This window comes from Myotis lucifugus, unplaced genomic scaffold (assembly GCF_000147115.1).
Source record: "Myotis lucifugus unplaced genomic scaffold, Myoluc2.0 scaffold_37, whole genome shotgun sequence".
In the NCBI taxonomy this organism is placed as follows: domain Eukaryota; kingdom Metazoa; phylum Chordata; class Mammalia; order Chiroptera; family Vespertilionidae; genus Myotis; species Myotis lucifugus.
The window spans coordinates 6,153,897-6,172,918 of NW_005871085.1; the positions used below are offsets into that span (position 1 = coordinate 6,153,897).

The 19,022-nt window shown below is 41.0% G+C and overlaps 2 protein-coding genes and 1 long non-coding RNA gene across 4 annotated transcripts in view; 2 read left to right on the top strand and 1 right to left on the bottom strand.

Moving 5' to 3' along the window:
• The window catches only part of RNF11 (ring finger protein 11), a 43,873-nt gene extending 37,880 nt beyond the window's left edge, over positions 1–5,993 (top strand). The window contains exon 3 of the mRNA XM_006087303.3: positions 2,427–5,993. Coding sequence (XP_006087365.1) covers positions 2,427–2,598 — 172 coding nt within the window. The 3' untranslated portion in view covers positions 2,599–5,993. The remainder of the gene's footprint in view (positions 1–2,426) is intronic.
• Positions 5,994–6,845: 852 nt separating this feature from the next.
• Positions 6,846–13,941, top strand: LOC111825709. The gene is made up of 2 exons (XR_002828913.1): positions 6,846–7,649; positions 12,589–13,941. It is a non-coding gene; the product is annotated as an uncharacterized LOC111825709 (long non-coding RNA).
• A 676-nt stretch (positions 13,942–14,617) lies between these two features.
• TTC39A (tetratricopeptide repeat domain 39A) overlaps positions 14,618–19,022 on the bottom strand; it is a 48,827-nt gene continuing 44,422 nt past the window's right edge. For both annotated transcript variants that reach the window (XM_006087304.3, XM_023752763.1), the window contains exons 15-18: positions 17,373–17,484; positions 16,714–16,828; positions 15,524–15,640; positions 14,618–15,053 (exon numbers count right to left, since the gene is read on the bottom strand). In XM_006087304.3, coding sequence (XP_006087366.1) covers positions 14,930–15,053; positions 15,524–15,640; positions 16,714–16,828; positions 17,373–17,484 — 468 coding nt within the window. In that variant the 3' untranslated portion in view covers positions 14,618–14,929. The remainder of the gene's footprint in view (positions 15,054–15,523; positions 15,641–16,713; positions 16,829–17,372; positions 17,485–19,022) is intronic.

The window sequence follows — 19,022 nt, forward strand, 5'->3', positions numbered from 1 at the left end:
CATGTTTTAAAGGTCTATTTTAAGAGATTTTCTTTGAAAAAATATCTCCTGCATTTGGAAGTCAGTTAATTTAAACAGTTAATGCAAGATAATGTTTAGATAAAGTAATTTAAGAAGAATTTGAATTCTGACATTTATATGTTGCTTGTGTCCATTTGGATGAAAGTTGATGTCAGTTAAAAAATGATTCATCTAGCTCTAACCAGTTTGGCTCAGTGGATAGAGCGTCAGCCTGCGGACTCAAGGGGCCCAGGTTCGATTCCGGTCAAGGGCATGTACCTTGGTTGCAGGCACATCCCCAGTAGGGAGTGTGCAGGAGGCAGCTGATCAATGTTTCTCTCTCATAGATGGTTCTAACTCTCTATCCCTCTCCCTTCCTCTCTGTAAAAAATCAATAAAATATATTTTTAAAAAAATGATTCATCTGTGTGAGTATAAACTAGCACCAACATTGCCTTGTCAGCTGGGAAAGCAATTTGGCAATGTGTCAAGGACCTTCAAGTCTGTACCCTTTGAGACAGTTAATTCTAGAGATCTATCCCAAAATGTTACTTCACTCTCCTATAGCCTTATGCATAAAAATATTCACCATAGTTTTATTCAGTTAAAAACAATAGTAGAGGTATAGTTAAGTAAATTGTGGTATAGGAATACTTTGATTTGAATACATTGGTAAGTTATATAGCCATAATCAACTGGCTTATTCTTAGAATTTTGTATATCTATCTATATAAAAGCCTAAGCGACCATCGCAACCAAACAGACGACCAAACAGGCCGCGTCGGGTGACCAGGCTGGCAGGGGGTTAGTGAGGGGCAACCAAACCACCAGCAGCAGGCTGTGTGGGGCGACCCGGCTGGCAGGGGGGTTAGTGAGGGGCGACCAAATGACCGAACAGCAGGCTGCGTGGGGCGACCAGGCCGGCGGGGGCTGCAGTTGGGGGCAACCAGGCTGGCGGGCGGATTATTCTTCGAATCTCGGAAGATAATTAAACTTCATTAAACGCAGACATGACAAGCCTTCAGAGCAAGCCGAGACCTCCATGCAGGGTTCCAGATCAGAGCAGGCAGGCAGGCGAGGGGTTAGGAGCCAGTGGTCCAGGATTGTGAGAGGGATGTCCCCAGGATTGGGCCTAAACCAGCAGTCGGACATCCCCTGAGGGGTCCTGGATTGGAGAGGGTGCAGGCTGGCCTCAGGTGACCATCCCCCCTCTCCCCATGCATGAATTTCGTGCACCAGGCCTCTAATATATAAATAAAAGCTATCAGACTGAAAGTAAAATTGTTTACTAACGGTTTTTAGTGATATGAGGAAAATCTTGTATCCATTTCTTAATTTGTGGAGTAATATTATTAAGCCTGCCGATTTGAATATTGTATAAAATTTTACTTCTGGGGAGTTTTTGTCCTCAGAGTTATTATTTGAGAGTTTCTAATAAAGACAGCCATACTCCTTTTAGGTTGAGAGTAGTCTTGCCAATACATGCATAATCTAATTTACTTTGTTGATTTTTGACTGTTCGAGCCATAGCACCATTTAAATTTTAGTGCTAGCACTTAGGATCATATCCTATCTAGAACACTTTTTTAATAAGTAAAAAAAAGACTGGTGAAGAAAGAGACTCAGAATTTTAACATTGTTTTTTTATTAAAATATGTTTTTATTGACTTTAGAGAGAGAGGAGGGCAGAGGGATAGAGAGAAACACCTATGAGAGAGAAACACCAGTTGGCTGCCTCCGACACACCCCCTGCTGTGGATCGAGCCTGCAACCCAGGCATGTGCCCTGACCAGGAAGTGACCTCTTGGTTCATGGGTCAATACTAACCACTGAGCACACTGGTCAGTCTAGAACACTGACTTGAAACACTTGCAGAATTGTGTTGCTTTTTGAACCTGAAGGAAAGTGCAGTGAACTTGAAACTGGGATTGATAAAGAGAATTCCAGCCTACAGCAGCCTAGTAAATAGGCTGAAATTAGTGGTTCTGTTTTGGATACGTATAGTTATTAAAATGGAAACTCTTATTTCTGGACTTAAACTAAAAACTCAGTTCGTGTAAACAAAGTTTATCTAGCCAGTGGTTTCCTACCTAAAGCATCACATTTTTCTTTCAGTGTCTTCTACATGTAGCTGTTTTACAAGCACAGTTCTAGCAATGGCTTTGTCCCCCATGTGGTCCATTTCTCTTTGTTCTGTTGATTGCTCTCAAAGTCTGCATATTTCCAGGGGATTGAAATGATAGGTTGTAGATGGTCTAACACTTATAGGAAAAAAATTTCAATTTGCTTTGATGATAGGATGACTGGCAAACCATTTTTATCTGTTTCAGATTAACACTGTCTTTGTAATGGGATTTTAAAGATTATTCTATACGGACCACTTCTCTAAAAATGCTTTCTGATTATTTCTCTCTCACTCCCAACAGGTGTGTGATCTGTATGATGGACTTTGTTTATGGGGACCCAATTCGATTTCTGCCGTGCATGCACATCTATCACCTGGACTGTATAGATGACTGGTTGATGAGATCCTTCACATGCCCCTCCTGCATGGAGCCAGTTGATGCAGCACTGCTTTCGTCCTATGAGACTAATTGAGCCAGGATCTCTCATCTGACTTCAAGTGAACCTTCATTTTTTGGTGGTTTTGATCTTTTGTCACTGAGCCCAAAGAGCCAGGGATTAGGAATTAAGATCATGCACAAATGTTTCCTAAAAATTCCTGAATGGCTGCAGATGTTGGGGAAAAGTACGTCATATTTTAGAAACTTAGGGGGAAAAGTAGGATGGTATTTTTATGTAAAGCCTTGACCCAGTGTTTAAAAAAATATAATTGTATTTAGATCTTGTTATTGCTCCAGTACATAGGAATTGTGTAAAGTGTTACAGCAGCTGTTATATGTTTAAATCGTGTGTGTTGAAGATTAGGAAAAAGATAGTGGTTGTTTTTCCTAAATGAAATAACTTTCTTCTTCCCCACCCAAATTCTTTTCTGAAGTTGCTAGCATTTGGGTCAAGGTTTTATTAAAAGCTACATTTTATAACACTGGCACAAAAAAAGTAGTTTTAAGCTTGTTTGCACAGTTCTTTTTTTCCATTGGAAATGGAATTCATTGCCTTAGGTCTTTTTAAATAGTGTATTATTATCGTTGGGGCTGGCTCTATGCTTGAAACCAGTTTATTTATAACCTGTTATAAGTGCTATATCTGTTTGCAGTTAGGAAATGCAGAATTCAAAGTGATCTCCTAGCTTGTAAGCAAACTGAGATGCACTATCCCTTTCTATAAAAAAACATGAGTTAATGTGTCAAGAAACCAACTCTAGTAGGAGTTTAGTATTACCCTTTCCAATGTGTTTTATCTAATTATTTTGGTTAATATGGTGATAATTAAAAGTCAAGGTAAATTTTAAAAATTAAGATTTCTGATTTATTGAGCTTGAATTATGCCACAATGCTTATGTAAAAATGAAAGTGGCACCATGGTGAAACTGAGAAAAGTTTCTCAGTTTTTCTTGTGACCTCCTTCCCTGTTGTCTTGAACCATAGCAAAAGGATACTGCATCTCTTATTATTGTAGTGCTGAGGTTATTGAAATTATACAAAACACATCTCAGTCTCTGTTTCTTGGAAAGTCCTGCTAGCTGACTGGCAAGTCTAGTATAAGCAAGGATAATTAAGATATATGTATTTCATGTTTTGCACACAAATGCAGAATTTGTATAACCACATGACTTCATAGTTGTGATCTCAAAAAAGAAGGAATTTCTCCTTTATTTTATCTTGCAGTTAATGTAAGAACACTGAATCTCTAAGCTTCTGAAGTGTTAGAGGTAGAGATGGTCTAGTAAAGAAGTAGTTGTAATGTTTTATCCATTTTTAGCATGTGTTTATTTTTCCGTATGTACTCAGAGGTGGTTTATTTGTTCAGCTCAGTGATATTACAGCTAAAGAAATCATTCATTAGCAAAAGAAGAAGCAGTTTCAACCTAACAAATCAGAAATGTTTCTTATTATTTTATATTGAGTTGAATATTTGACTCTAACACTTTTCTAGATACAAAATACAAGTATCTTGAAGGTTCTTCATAACTGCGTATAGAGGAATTTAGTATGTCATAAGTGCTTTTTAAAGATTTGACATTTGGCTGTAGTATCCATATGTTGGTTAATTTTCTTATGAGCCCCATGATGGAAAGACTTAAAGATGAATTTGAGAGAAAAAAAATGAAAGTAATTAGATTGTCAGGTTTATTAAATTGTTACATGTATCTTGCTTAATTTTTGTTCATTAATTTATATCCACCCAATTACATAAAGCAAATTTGGAGGAAACACCTGAAGTTGTGCAATATTTTAAGTGATATTACTGTTTTTATCCTTGTGTTTTCTACTTAAACATGATGTCTGTGTTATCAAGTATTATAGTCAGACTTTTTTTCTAGATCTTTAAATTTGGTAAATGAACTTTTTAAAACTCATTTTTTATGTTGCTGTTAGTCTTTCTTTATACATGGCTTCTTTCATAGAAGTTTGGTAGTATTGAAGGTACCAGTATTGAGTTGAATGCTTTTTTTTTTTTAGGTACTTTGTATTCTTTGATTTTGACCTTCAGCTACATGTTAAAAACCACCAATTTTGGCTTTTACTAAGTTAAATAAAGTTATAATACAGTTGTAAAGAGCTAAAGTTAGAGTTGATTACGTAACAATATTTCCCAAGTTTTCTAGTCTTTTCTTTAAAACATATATGTATAGATTTAATCAGTTACTTTTGAATCTTTGGGTATATATAATTTGGGGAAAGTATTTTTATGGCTTGGTATTTCATCATAAATTTAGAAGCTTAATAGATTCAAATTTTCTAAAGCCAGATGATAGGCTCACCATATTTAGATTAGCGTGTTCATGCTTGGCTATAGGATTTAAAATGTCTGAAAAGCCTGATGAGGAAAAATAAAAAGAATTTTATTCTTTTAAATGTAAACCAAACAAATTTAAATACTAGTAGTTTGATTCACACAAACCTTTTCAATTCTATGAGCGTTCTTTGTAGAGAATTTCTTAAGCCAGGTATTATAACTCACCCTACTACCAGTACATACCGTGTGATATTAAAACAGTATGATTTTACAGAATACAGTGGGCATTGAAGTAACAAATTCTCTATGTACAAAGCTCCTTTGTAAGGAAGCATGCATTTTAAAAGAGGAGAATGGGAATCAGGAGAAGAAGGTAAGTTTCTTTGGCATAATTCAGAAATGTATGCAGCTTGGTGGCTACCTCTGCTTACAAGGATATTATCTAGTAGTCAGTTTCTGAGTCAACTGATTCACTTGCATTTAAGTGCATCATAGCTGACATAATAACCTCAACTGGTATTTTTTTAATCTTTATTATTGAAAGTATTACAGATATCCCCCATTGACCCCTTCTAGCTCACCCTGCCATCCATGCCAGGCCTTCACTACATTATTGTCTATATCCATGGGTCAACTAATTTTTTAAACTTTTAATTTTGAAATTAGTGGACATGGGAAAAGTTGAATTTTTGGTCAGTAGCTCCTGAAGTAATATTAAATTTATTCACCTGAATTTAAAGATCATCTAGTCTTTTATTGGTTGGAGAGAAAGCCAGAAAAGATAGTTTGTTTTCCCCTTCCTCTCTACCTCTCTAAATAGCTCTCTTGCTCCAGCCTTACACTCAACTAGACTTCCCTAAGACACAAGCCTGATTCAGGAAGTTCCCATCAGGGGAGTCATGGGCATGAGAGCCAGTATCCTCCTGATGCATTATATTAATCCTGTGGGGACTTAGCTGAATTCCTTCTTCTTTTCCCCACTTGGTCCCAGTTTCTAAGTATTTTACTATTGAAGTCTTTTGTTTCCATTAACTTTGTGCCCCTGTTCTCACAAAGGCTGTTTGATGCTCCTGCTCCCTTTGAAAATGAATTGTTATTACAGGCTAGCCTGCCTATTAAAAAGTTTGGATCTACCCATTTATCTCTTTAAATACATTTTTTCCTAAGGAAGATATTCTCAAAACCTAGGTGCTTATTTAATAAATGCTTGTTAAATAAAGTATAGAGTAAAAATGTCCAACTACAACATTTCATCATTGCATTGAATGTAATTGTTGATTGACCCTCCGTTAGGTGAGATTTTCCTAAGAGCTATCAAAGATAGTATCTGAAATAATTTTTTCTTGGTTCTATATACATCAAAATATGTATTTGCCTATGCTCAGGTAGTGATTTAATGTTCACAGTTCAAATTTAGACAGGGCTTTAGTTTGTGATGATTTAATCAGGGGTGGGGAACCTTTTTCTGCTAAGGACCATTTGCATATTTATAACATCATTCACGGGCCATACAGACTTACCAACTTAAAAATTAGCCTGCTATATTTGGTCAGGCATTTAACTCACCCCTAATGCCTTGCAGGGCCAGACCAAATGATCTTGAGTGCCTTATACAGCCCCCTGGCCGGATGTTCCCCATCTCTGATTTAAGTGAAACATAAGGGTTTAATGGAGTAAATAACTGTAAGTGTTTAGTCATATTGCATTATATAAACATCTTAAAACAGTTCTTTTCCTAAGTGGTTTAAAAGACATAGTAAGTTAATTATGTAGTTAGGGGAAATTTATTGGACTAATTGTTAGTTCTGCACATAGCATTTTTAAAATATGGTTTTATTTTTAATATATATATTTTTTGTTGATTTCAGAGAGGAAGGGAAAGGGAGAGAGTGGTTGAAACATCAGTGATGAGAGGATCATCAACTGGCTGCCTCCCACATGCCCCGTACTGGGGATCGAGCCCACAACAGGGGCATGTGCCCTGACTGGGAATTGAACCATGACCTCCTGGTTCATAGGTCAATGCTCAACTATTGAGCCACACAGGCTGCACATACAGTATTTTTAACTTGAGAAAAATAATTTCCATCTATTTTTTAGTTCCTAAGAGTTACATTACAACATAAAGAAGTTAGTAAATGGATGTGACAAAAGTATTTGGGGAATATTAATTTAAATATACTTTGTAATTCCTTTTATGAGAGCCTCTTACTAAAAGCATCCCACAAAAAAAAATTGATTAGCTTAATTCTAACCAGCCCTTTTTAAAACCATACAGGGGTAAGTTAAAAATTAACAACAGTACTGGGTGTTCAGAGTTTGATTGTTCAGATAAGTGTATCCAGACTTTGCTTTTCCATTTGTTTTTTGGCATTTCCTTGTTCTTTAGCATGGAAATAGAAAATCCCAATGAATCTCTTTACAGCCCATTCACTGATTCCTAAAATTTTTTGAGAGGCATTAGTGAAATTATACAAAAGAGGTTTGGATTTATCTGCCCATTTTAATTGTCCACATTGTTCTTGTTTGCTTTATCACTCTGAGCAATAGGCATTAGCTCAAGACAATTACTGGAACCATTTGACTACTGTTACTGATAGACTAAAACCACTTACCATTTCATAAAATTTTTAAGGAAACTTTAGGAGTGATACTAACTTTCCTTTATATTTTTGTTTCTTGAGAAAAGTTACTGTCCACTTGAAGATTTAGTCATCTTTGGATGCTTTCCACAGAAAGTTTGTTTTCCTCTGCATATGAATGAAGAATGAAGCAGCATTATGAATAAGGTACACATTTTAGGCATCTATGATTGATTATGTTAAAAGGAGCAGCAGCACCTGTTTGCTTTGAACCCTTTCTATAACATCAGGGCTTATAGGCTCCAGATTTCTTGGCACTGAAAAAAGAAGTTGAAGTGGGTAAATGAAGGTTTGCCTCAAGAGTCTAGTCATAGTGGTGAACTCTTGAGTGCTTGTGAGAAGATTTGATGGGCTTTGCAGAAGTGATGAGCCCAGCTTTTATCTGGGGCCACATAGTAATTTAGTCATTGGGGATCCAAAGGCATTGTGTGAATTGGGAAGCCTGGAATATGTCAGAAAGACATTGAGATTGGCTTCTAACACTCTCCATACTCGAGGTGGGAGAATAGGCTACATTCTGCCAATTCCAGAATCAGCCAATCCTTGAACTTTGACACTGTGCAAAATCATGACCTTCTGTCTATGAGGATAGCTGAACTCAGCATATAATTATAAATTAATAGCTACAATTTTAGGAAGTGCAGTGTGTGGGGAGGGGAGATTGTTTTTCACAAACCATTTGTCATCATGGCCCTTGCCGTGATGGGATCTTGACATGAGGAGGAATAAGTTATAAACATTTTTCTTTCTGGTAGTGAGCAGGTACTATATCTAGTAGGGCATTTTGAAATGGTTTGTTATTGCAAGTAGTTTCTCGGGATTATTTATTTCTTAAACTGAGTTAATGGCTTTGAAGATATCTTTGAAGTAAGAAATCACATTTATGGATATGGGTTTTGATAAACTGGGTTTCTGATTTCCATGATGAGCAAAGGAAATGAAATACCAACTCACATGGGCTCTTAGAGCCTGACTATCACTTAGCATATTGAAAGTATTTTTTTCCTTAAGACTAGTAGCTGGTAAAGGGAAGATTTATTTTTATCAGCAAGTTTACAGAAAGCAGAGGCAAGTGTTGCTGGAAATCTTTGGTATGGCACCAGCTCCTAAATTCCATGTTTAACCCTATGGAATCCATTCTTCATGTAGCAGCTAAAATAATTTTGAGTAAATTGGATGATGTCATTCCTCTGCTTAGAACGTGTATTGCTTTCCAGTGTGCTGAGAGTAAAATCCAAACTTCTTAATGAAGATCTGTTGGCTTTCTGCTATCTTCTTTCATAGTACTCTAGCTATAGCCTTGTTAGACTTTCTTTTTGTGCCTTCAAAAATGTCAAGCTTGTTCCTATCTCAGATCTTTTGGAATTACAGTTTCTGCCCTATAGTTCACTTCAGTTGTTTCAATGACTGGCTTATTCTCCGGACCAAACACATCCCCTTTTTATATATTCCTACTAGTATGTCTTCCTTAGCAGACTAAGCTCTATGAGATCAAGATATTTGGGTGAAGGGGAGGAGAAAATAGGGCAGAAGAGAGCCCTAAGGAACCTGAACATTTCTGATTGAGAGGGAGCCATCATCAAGGAAGTTCCCAATGGAAAATAGGGATCTTATAAAGAAGGGCAAAGGCAACCTTCTGATAAACTTTGTCACTAACCAGTACCACAGATTGTACCCACTGTCCTCATTCTTCCCTTCACCTAGGAAAGTTTCTGTATATGAACTTTGAAAAAAAGTTCATATAGTGGATACATGTTGTTTTTGTTTGCCCAGTACCCCATCTTTTTTGTAGTAAAAACCTCCAACTGGCATATGACCCAGTTGTACCAATTGTAGTACCTCACTCCCTTTCTAAGGCAGTGTGATTCTCAAACTTTAGTGTGCATCAGATCCACCTGGAGGGCTTGTTAAAATGTAGATTACCTGGCCTCACCCTTCTAATCCCCTGATGATCTGATGTTGATCTGGGGAAACTGGTCTAAGGGATGGACATTTAATCAAGCTAGACTAATCTGAGTTCTTATCTGGGATTTTTCATACTGGAGGTAGGAAAAGAAGCTAGCTTCTTCTGGTCACAAAGCTGTAAGTAAGGACGTGAGGTCTGAACTGCCACGTACCCCTCCCATGCAGAGAAGCCAGTTCAAGAGAATAAATCTAACATAGGAGCAAAGTCAAGAGATGGAGAGCACTAGAGCCCTTGATTCAGTCATCCCTTAGGCCAGCGGTCGCCAACTGGTGGTCCGCAGACCACTGGTGGTCCACAAGGTCCGAAAGGTTGGTGACCGCTGCTCTAGGCCAAACCCACCACTGCCTTCCCACAGTATATGTGGCCCAATAAATTTCCCACCTAAAGTTAGTATTTTTAGTAGATCAGGCTTTCCTCTAATTGTAAATTTGCTCACAACCTCTTTCCATAGATAGTTATCTGAAAACTGTAGTCCAGGGTGACAGATTTCTGGCCCAATGACCACTTTGACCCACAGATATGATGTTGCCAAACTTAAAATTGAATGCCTTTAGCATACACATCCCAGTTTTCAAATGTTCCTACTTCTTATCGTCTTACTAGAGGCCTGGTGCACAAATTCGTGCACGGGTGGGGTCCCTCAGGGTGGCCTATGGAGTTCAGACCCCAGATTGCGCCCCCACCCTCACAGCCCCAGCTCACGCCCCCAGCCCCGCAGCCCCACCTGGCACTCCGCCTTGGCCTGGTGCCGCCCCCTCACCTGCTCCACCATCCCACCTGTAGGGTGATCGTTCAGGCCTGGGCCCCCTACTCGGCTCCCTCAGCGCCTGGGAGCCAGACGGCAGCTGCGCTCCCCACCACCGCTGCTGGTCGCCGTTTGCGGGACAATCAACGGGGCAGTCAGGCCCCTGCTTGCACCCGCCTTGGCCTGGTGCCGCCCGCTCACCTGCTCCACCATCCTGCCGCGGTCCCACTCTCGTCGCTCTCGTCGGAGCCCATGAGGGCCGGCAGCACCTCCACTGCCGCCCCGCTGCCAGCGCCATGTAGCTGACGCCCACCATGTTCTGCACCGCCCCCTGGTGGTCAGCACACGTCATAGCAAGCGGTTGGTCTTCCGGTCGAACAACCGCCCAAGGGGAAAATTTGCATATTAGGCTTTTATTATGTAGGATACCAAAGCTCTTCTAGTATAAGGTTTGCTGCCCCTCAAGCCTCAGTCCAGGCCTGTCTCTACATCTGTTCAGGCCTCACTTCTTGTCTCTGGAGTAGCTGACCAGACTCTACCTATCCATCTGGGGATTAGAGCCTTTTCCTCCAATAGCCCTTGATCATTTTATGAGCAAATACTGTTGCTTAAGGGTTGCCTTTTTTTCCTTTTGACTTTATTGAAGTTAGACCCTATCCCTACCTCAGGAAGCCTAGTGGCCTGGGGAAACTGCCACACAGACATATGCTGTGTGTTTCAAGCCAAGAGTTTCTAGTGTTTGAGTATTTAGCCAGCACCTTAAGGAGTGGCCTAGTGACTATAAATCAGTTCCAACTTTTAAAGTAATCATTTTAAGCTCAGCCAGCAGTTTAGCATAGCGTGGGCTTTAGAGTTCAACTGCCTGGCTTCAAATCTTTATGCTGCAAAGTAACCAGGTGATCTTAGGCAAGTTATTTAACCTGTTTCAGTTTTCTCACCTGTAAAATGGCAATAATAGTCCCTACTTCATAGTGTGGTTATGTGGATTAGAACCATGTCAAGTGCTTAAACTAGCAACTGGTAAATAATCAGCATTTGATATTAGCTATTTTTCTTCCACCCAGAGCATATAGTGTCTGGTGTTCAGAGGTGTTTGTTAATGATGTGAAGAAAAACAAGACAACCCAGTCCAGTCATTTGTGAGGTGTTAGCTGTGACGTGTCTGATTAAACTTGAATGTCAACTTTAAGAAGTTCATAGTGACCTTTAGTAATTGCATATCTTCCCAGAGGAAGGACTGTATTACATTTTGTCATTTGACAGTTGACTTTGTGCAGTGGAGGCAATTCATAGATTTCTAACTTAGAAGTGAATTTTTCAAGCCCCCAAATGAGGCTCCTTGTTTGTGGACTCACCCTGTTGGGCAGTAGTGAACTTTGCACCAGGTTTCCAGGAGCTGTGCTAACCCAAGCAGAAAGACACTTTCTAGCGTTGGAGAGCTACCTCTGGGGACTGGGGTGAGGATCCCATTTGCTACATGGTTTTCAGAATCCAGGTACCTCTCATTTATTACTGCATTAGTGTGATGGTGCTAAGGACATAAGGAAACAGTTGTTGAAAAGGCACACTGTTAGCTTTAATTTTTAAACAAACGAGAAGTTGTCTATTCCCCATCATTTTAGAAGAAATAAACTTGGGAGTAACTCCAGAAAAAAGTGTCTGGATTTTATTCCTTTGTAGTCACAGGCTAGAGTTTCCTAAAACCTCCTAGTGCTGTTCTTCAGTTGCTGGGAATCGCCCACCTGGACCTCAGCCAAGTCTTGGGTTGGTGTTGGCCCTTTAGGGTCCTGTCTTTGCTGTCAGGTCCTGGCTTTTTGCATGAATGACGATAGAGGTCTTGGAAACACTCCCATTCTGACTTGAAAGATAAGGAATAGGGAATCCTGCCAACACATGGGAGAACTGATAGGGAGTAGCACACTGCTGAAAGCCAGCCAGCCAGCCCAAGGGCCTGTGATCAGTGAGAGGCAGAGGTAGACTTTCCGTTGTCAAGGGCCTGTTCAGGTCATGTTACACAGTTACTACTTCCTAACAACTGAGTTCCTCTGTGTGGCACAGAATGCAGACTTGCCCCAAATGAGGATTATTTGCTCTCTGGGTATCCTGGGCTACTGTTGGGGCCCCTGATTGAGGAAACCTATAATTTCTGGTTAAGTTTTGGCAAAAAGTAGAGTTATGTATCTGTTGCCTCATTTTGGAGATGAAAACCCACCAACAGACTTGACCAGAGTTAGAATTCGAACTGTTGACAGCAGGAAAGAGAGTAATCTAGTCCAAATTACTAGTTTTTAGAGGGTTTGTGATTTTCCTAAGGTTACTCTGAAAATCAGTCAGTAGCAAAGCAGGGACAACAATTCAAGTCTCCTTATTTTTAGGCCAAAAGTCTCCACCTGACCAGCTGCCTATCCAGGGCATATGTGCTGGAAAAGTCTTCAAGAGAAGTAACCAGAAATGGCTCAAAGAGACACAGTGAGAGGCCCATAATGGAATTTTCACCTTCAAAGGCCTCTGCACAGGATATGGTGTCAGACACCCAATATGGTCACCCTCCACTCTCCTCCACATACGTGTTTTCACAGACTATCTCAAGCTGCAGCTGGGATAAAGGAGACAAAATCCACTGATTTCTCTTATCAGCCAGACTGCAGCCAGGGCAGCAGACAGAGGTAAAGGTGACGTAGGCTAATTAATGAAGCCCAGCAAGAAAACAGCAACAAACACTGACAAGGAAACTATCTGGCTAAACTTTAAAATACAAGCAGAAGCACCTAAAATAAAGGTTGAAATAAAACTTTTTATAAACTATTTTGCAAATTATATTTTGTATCTATGGCTAGTACTGCTTTTATACAGCAGCAGGTAGAGTTCTTCTAATATGTGGAGAAGCCACTAAATGCTATCCTCTCAGCAGCCTGGCTCTAGTCACCTCTGACCCTGCCATGCCCAGTCACCTAGAAACAAACTGGTCTCCCAGCACCCAGGCTTTGGAGGAGATAGAGCTTGCAAAGGGCTGCTCTATGGAGAGCATTCTTTTGTCTAGTTCTAACAAATGAGAGAAAAAAACTTCGTAGCATTTCTGCTGTGACAGTACTAAGTGCAAAGGAGGAGCTTGAATGAGGGCTTTCTGCTCTTCTTTCCCTAATGAGAAAATACCTATAACCCATTGCTTCATTCAGTGTCAGTCATAGGAAGCTGGTTGACTGTACATTAATAGATTAACCCACCCAGCTACTGACAGATGCTCAAAAGTGTTTGCTAAATACAGCAGTGCTGGAAGATTGGGAAAGTTGTCTACGGTCCTTCCCTTAAAAGAAATTGCATTCATGTATTTGAGGAGTGACATGTTCATAGATGACTATTTTTACTGTGTCCATGATTTTTCTAGGGAAATGGTTAAATTGAAGTATGCTGTCATGAGATTGTGAATGGTAAAATTTGGTGTTGGTTACTGAACTTGAGTTCTCATTTTAACCGTCCCAGAAGTTGCAAATGCAGGTGCTTTTAGAGACCAGAAAGATAATATAAGTATTTAAAGTAGCCTCTACTCAGCTCCAACTGAGTGTTGCCTTCTTACTTTATGGTAATGAGGCCCCATGTTGCCAGATTTATTTTTTTAAATTAGAAGTCAGAAACCAGACTTATTTGTGAAATCTCCCCATTTTTAAATGTTAACTTGTTCTAAAATTTTTTTAAATATCATGTTGTTCAAATAAAACATACCTGGGTCATATGGTTTCTGATCCAAACTTTCTGCCCTGCCTAAGAATTCAAGCAACACATATTTTACTGAAATACTAGATGTTGCATGTTCTCTTTTAAGTATAAGTTTTATTACTTAAATATCTCTTTTCTCTTAACTGAAAAAAAATTAAAACATATAAAATGTGCCAAGAATTACCATCCTATTTCTAAGAAAAATGCTGTCAGTAAATAAATGTACCTCAGAATGAAGTGCAGAAGATTTTTTAAATAATTCCCAATGGTTTCAATCTGACGGCACCCCCCTCCCCCCAACTTCATGGAACAGAAAGAGCCACACAGGTCCCCTTCTGTCAGGCCTCGGCATCCCCATTCCTTATTGATAGAGACTGATTTCCTACAGATGGATCCCAATGAAAGTTATCTCACTAAATAGACATGTTTGCTTTTTTAAAATTGGACAGATACAAAGTGAGTTAAAACAAAGTGTAAGAAGTAAGATAGTGAGTGTCTCTGTGCAACCCCAAAAGCCTTGAAGCCTGAGGTGCAGACCATCCTGAGGGTCCCTCCAGCCCTGGGAGCTGAGACCGTGCTGACATTTGAAAAGCAGTTTGGCCTTTGGCAGCATACAGATTTACCTCCGGATCAGTATGGGTTAAAGCAAAGGTTACAGGTGGTTGGTTGGTGGTTTTTTGAAAAGCCAACTATGATCCCATCATTGTATTTCTAAGTAAAATGTAAACTGTTCATACATTCTCTTAAACATCACAGTGAAAAACAAGTACCCGTATATGTGATAGGGCAGGCGGAGGGCTCCACCTGCTCTGTCCTTGGCAAAAGACCTTGGCCACACAGGTGAAAATATAGGCTTGGCTTCTTCACGGATACTCATGTCGTGCCATCCCACTGGAGCACCGGTGGACCCCAAAGGCAGGGCAGGGGGTGGGATCAGTTTTGAAATGTTTCCAGGAGCTCTGTCCAGCTGTCTGTCTGCCAGCTTGGGAGTGCTGTGCCAAACTACAGGGACACTGATGAGACCACGGCTCTGCTTACATTCTCTAGAGAAGACTTGGCTTGGAGTGTGGCTGCCTGGATTCGAAAATGTGTCCTTGACTCCATGGAGTAATTCTTGTAGTTTTGCCTGGAAGAGACCAGAGAATCAGACACATGAGGCTGCTGTAGAAAGTGCTTTTTCTTCCGTCTGAGCTGTGGGAGCCCACCAGCCAACGAAGAATTGTAGAGGTCTAAATCCCTGCCTCTGTCTAGAGAAAGTTGGGTGGTCTGCCAATAGGGATTAGCAGAAAGGCTGAGTAACCCCTCACCCAGACATCATGCCCTCTGGAACTCTCTTGGTCCTGATCGGTCCCTAGACTTGAGGTTTCAAGAGGTAGATCTATGGGCTGACTTGAGTGTGATCCTGGGCAACTCACTTACTGCTTCTGGGATTCTAATTCTTCATTGGTGAATTGAGAAGGAAGCCTTCCCACCCTAGGTGAGAGCTGGGCTCCTGGGGACGAGCGCCCCGGCTCTGGACTGCCTTACTGCGCTTGCCAGCACCCTCCCTCACTGATGCCTGGGCTCTGCCCCCAGCCAGGGCTAATCAAGCCTTACTTGGCAGTTTCCAAGAGTTTGACAGCCTCTTCGTTTCTGCCTTGCTCCATAAACAGCAGAGCCAGCTCCAGCAGGGCATTTGGGATCAAGTAGTGGTCATATTTAATCTTCTTTTCGCTGTGGGAAAGAGGAGGACATGGCTTATAGGCTCGCCCTTGAAACGTCCTTCAGGCTTCTCGCAGGCCTTCCCCAAATGGGAGGATCCAACGCATGCCCTCAAGTGGGGTTTCCAGCTCTGAATTCTAATTTGGGAAGGTTCCCACTACCTAGCCCTAGGAAGGTTTAGGATCCACAGTAGATAGAGCCTTCTAGACCTCTGCACCTGGGACCCAACTCCCTAACAACCTATGGCTCATGTCATATCCTTGGCCACTTCCACCTCAGTCCCCAACCCTCTTTTTCCTGGTTGAATTATTATATTGGGAAGTGTCCTGTCTTCAATCTGGCCCCTCTAACCTACCCACCATGCTATCCCAGAACTATCCTTTTAGAACCCAGATCTGCCCTGCTTGGTATCCTTCCTCACTCTCTTCTGTCTACAGGATAAAGTTCAGTCTTGTAAGCAAAACAGTCAGGCCCTTTGCAGTCTAGGTGCACCCCCCTCCCCTTATTTCATCTGCAACCCTTTCCCTCTATAATTTCACCCAGGCAGGAAAAGCCTAATCACTGTCCCTCCAACCTCAGGCATATCTGTGCCAAGCATTTGCACATGCTGTTCCTACTCCACTTAAAACTCCTCCTTCATTGCTTTCTCTGCCCATAAACTTCACAATTTAACTGGCATCCTTGGAAAACCTTTCCTGGTATCTTGAATTATGTTTAGGTCCCTCCTCAGGACACCTGCTGTCTTTTCCACTTCCCTGTGCCACAGCCCGGATCATATCAGATTGAGTTGCCTGTAGCTGTTGATCTGTAACATTTGTAATCCACAAGAGCAAGGGCAGTGTTGGTGAATTACAAACTCCAGGGGCACCATTAACACAAAACTCAGTGTGGATAGGCTCCTGTAGTTGAGCAGTCTGGCAGCCCTGCCAGATGAGGTCTGAATGATCTGTGCCTTGCTAGGCCCTGGCACAGAGCAGACACTAGTATACATGTAGTGCCTAGGGGGAGGCAGTCCTGAAAATTCTACCCAGGAGAACCAGGCCACAGTAGCCATCTGGATTGGGAGCAGCCACAGAGGCACTTACTTGGCAGAGATGCTCCTGAAATTCTCCTCAGCCTCCTGGACACGGCCCAGGTATTTCAGACACAGGCCTTTCAGCAGCTTCACCAAGCACTCATCATCCACTGAGTACTCATTTTCTGAGAACAGGGCAGTGAGAGGAGAAAACAGGCTTGTTCATTTCTCCAACAGCCACTCATGGAGTCCCTACTCTGTGCTGGGCCCTGGGGACTCAGAGGTGACTCACACATGGTCCCTGTCCTCAGGGAGCTCACATCTGGGAAGGAAAGACATACTGAGACGAGGACAATACAGTGGAATCAAGGCTGCTTGATGGAGGCCCAGGGGCTGTGGGAGCCCATCGGAGGCCTTAACTCAACCTGGGGGACAAGAGACAGCTGGGAGGAGCTCTCGTTGAAGCTCAGTCTAGAAAGGCACATCCCCAATAAGGGGTGTGCAGGAGGCAGCTGATCAATGTTTCTCTCTCATCGATGTTTCTAACTCTCTATCCCTCTCCCTTCCTCTCTGTAAAAAATCAATAAAACATATTTTTTTAAAAAGAAAGGCAAAGGTCAGTTACCAGGGTAGAGAAAGGAGGACGGACATTTTTGGTAGAGGAAAATTTCAACTGCAAGTCCTGTGGTCTGACCCAGCCTGGCAGATTCAAGGGCCTGGGGTAGTCACCTGGGCCCTTTTCCAGCATTTCTTCAGCCTTGGTGATAATCTCAAGTATCCCATCTGTGAGTTCGGGCTGCTTCCCAATCACAGCGTAGCCATTCCAAATGTACATCATTTCCTGAAGGTAGGGGAGCAAGTCAGTCCTAGGTTTCTTCAATGGGGTCTCAGTTTCCCCATCTGTAAAATGGGCAGCTCAGATCAGAGGATCACTAAAGGCCCCTCTAAGCTTCTAAATATTGGAGAAATAATTTACCTCAGCACTTCAGTATTTCCAAGAGTTTAAGACTGTCACCTCTCCTGTTCCCCCCACAAGGCGTTGGGCTTGAGTTACCATCACGAAAACTATGAAACACCCTGATTTCCTTTTTCTGCCTTGACTTCTAGGAAGCTCAGAATACTAACATGTTCATTCATAGTAATTTTGTTGCTTAGGTTAGCATTTTCTAAACTATCAAACCAAGTAATAGATGTGAAAGTGATTTGTATATATAAAGTTCTAGAAAGACATTACTCTTATGGTTCTTGTTATGTTCTAGGGAGGAAATTTAAGTTTAGACCAGTGTTTCTGAAGATCATAATATGGTCCCAAGTTAGCAAATGTTCCATTAAAAAAAAAAAAATCCAGGGCCAAATGAGTTAGGAAAAAACGTATTCAAGCTTCTTGAGACTTACCCTGCTGATTGGTATATAAAAGCGCCAAGGTCTACATTATATACACTTTGTTTAGAACAGTCTTACCTAATATATTTCAGAAATCATTTTACGCATAAATGGTATTTTCCAGGTTATAATTTGGGAAATTCTCTCCTAAATTTTTGGTATAGGTGCTTCCCCAACCCTTCCTTACAACACCCCTCCCCTCCCCATTTGATGACAATAGTTTTACTTTATAAAATATTTCTAAATAGAGATAGTCAGGATACAAGTTCTAAATACATTCTATAAATATTGAATGCTTTGATTTATAAAGTAACATTTTATCAGCTGATTATCATAACTGTTCTATGAAATGGGCAAAGTATATGCTACCCCATTTTATATTAAGGAAGGGGGCCCTACCCAAGGTCACACATTAGTGAATAGTAGATCCAGGACCAATAAAAGGTCTCTGAGGACTTTTTCTACTTCTCTGATGCCTGCTAAAATCATGCATGGAATTAGCATCATAATGATTCAGAACATGGGCTCAGAAACCAGACTATTTGGGTTCAAATCCTGACTCTAACTCACTAGCTGTGCAACCTGGACAAGTTATTTTATCTTTCTACTTCTATCTTATCTACTTATTAGATATCTTTCTACTTTTATTATCTATTAGGACTTAGTATCCCCATCTGTAAAATGGGAATACTACCAGCACCTACTCAGAGGGTTATTGTGAGGCTCAAATGAGGCCATGGGCCATGGGTGTGAACCTTGAACACAGCTATTAATAACAATGTCGGCTATTATTATTTCAGAGCTGACTATAACACAATCCCAGGGCTCAGGGCTCAGAAAAGCTCAGTCCAGTGATGGGGAACAGTGTAAACAACAATCACGTGACAAGACTGAAACAAGCAGGGTATGAGCACAAACAGCCTCTGCCTGGGGACAGGGTGTGGGCTGTCTGTGAGGGCTGCTCACTTGTCGCCCCAACCCCCAGCCACCAGCACT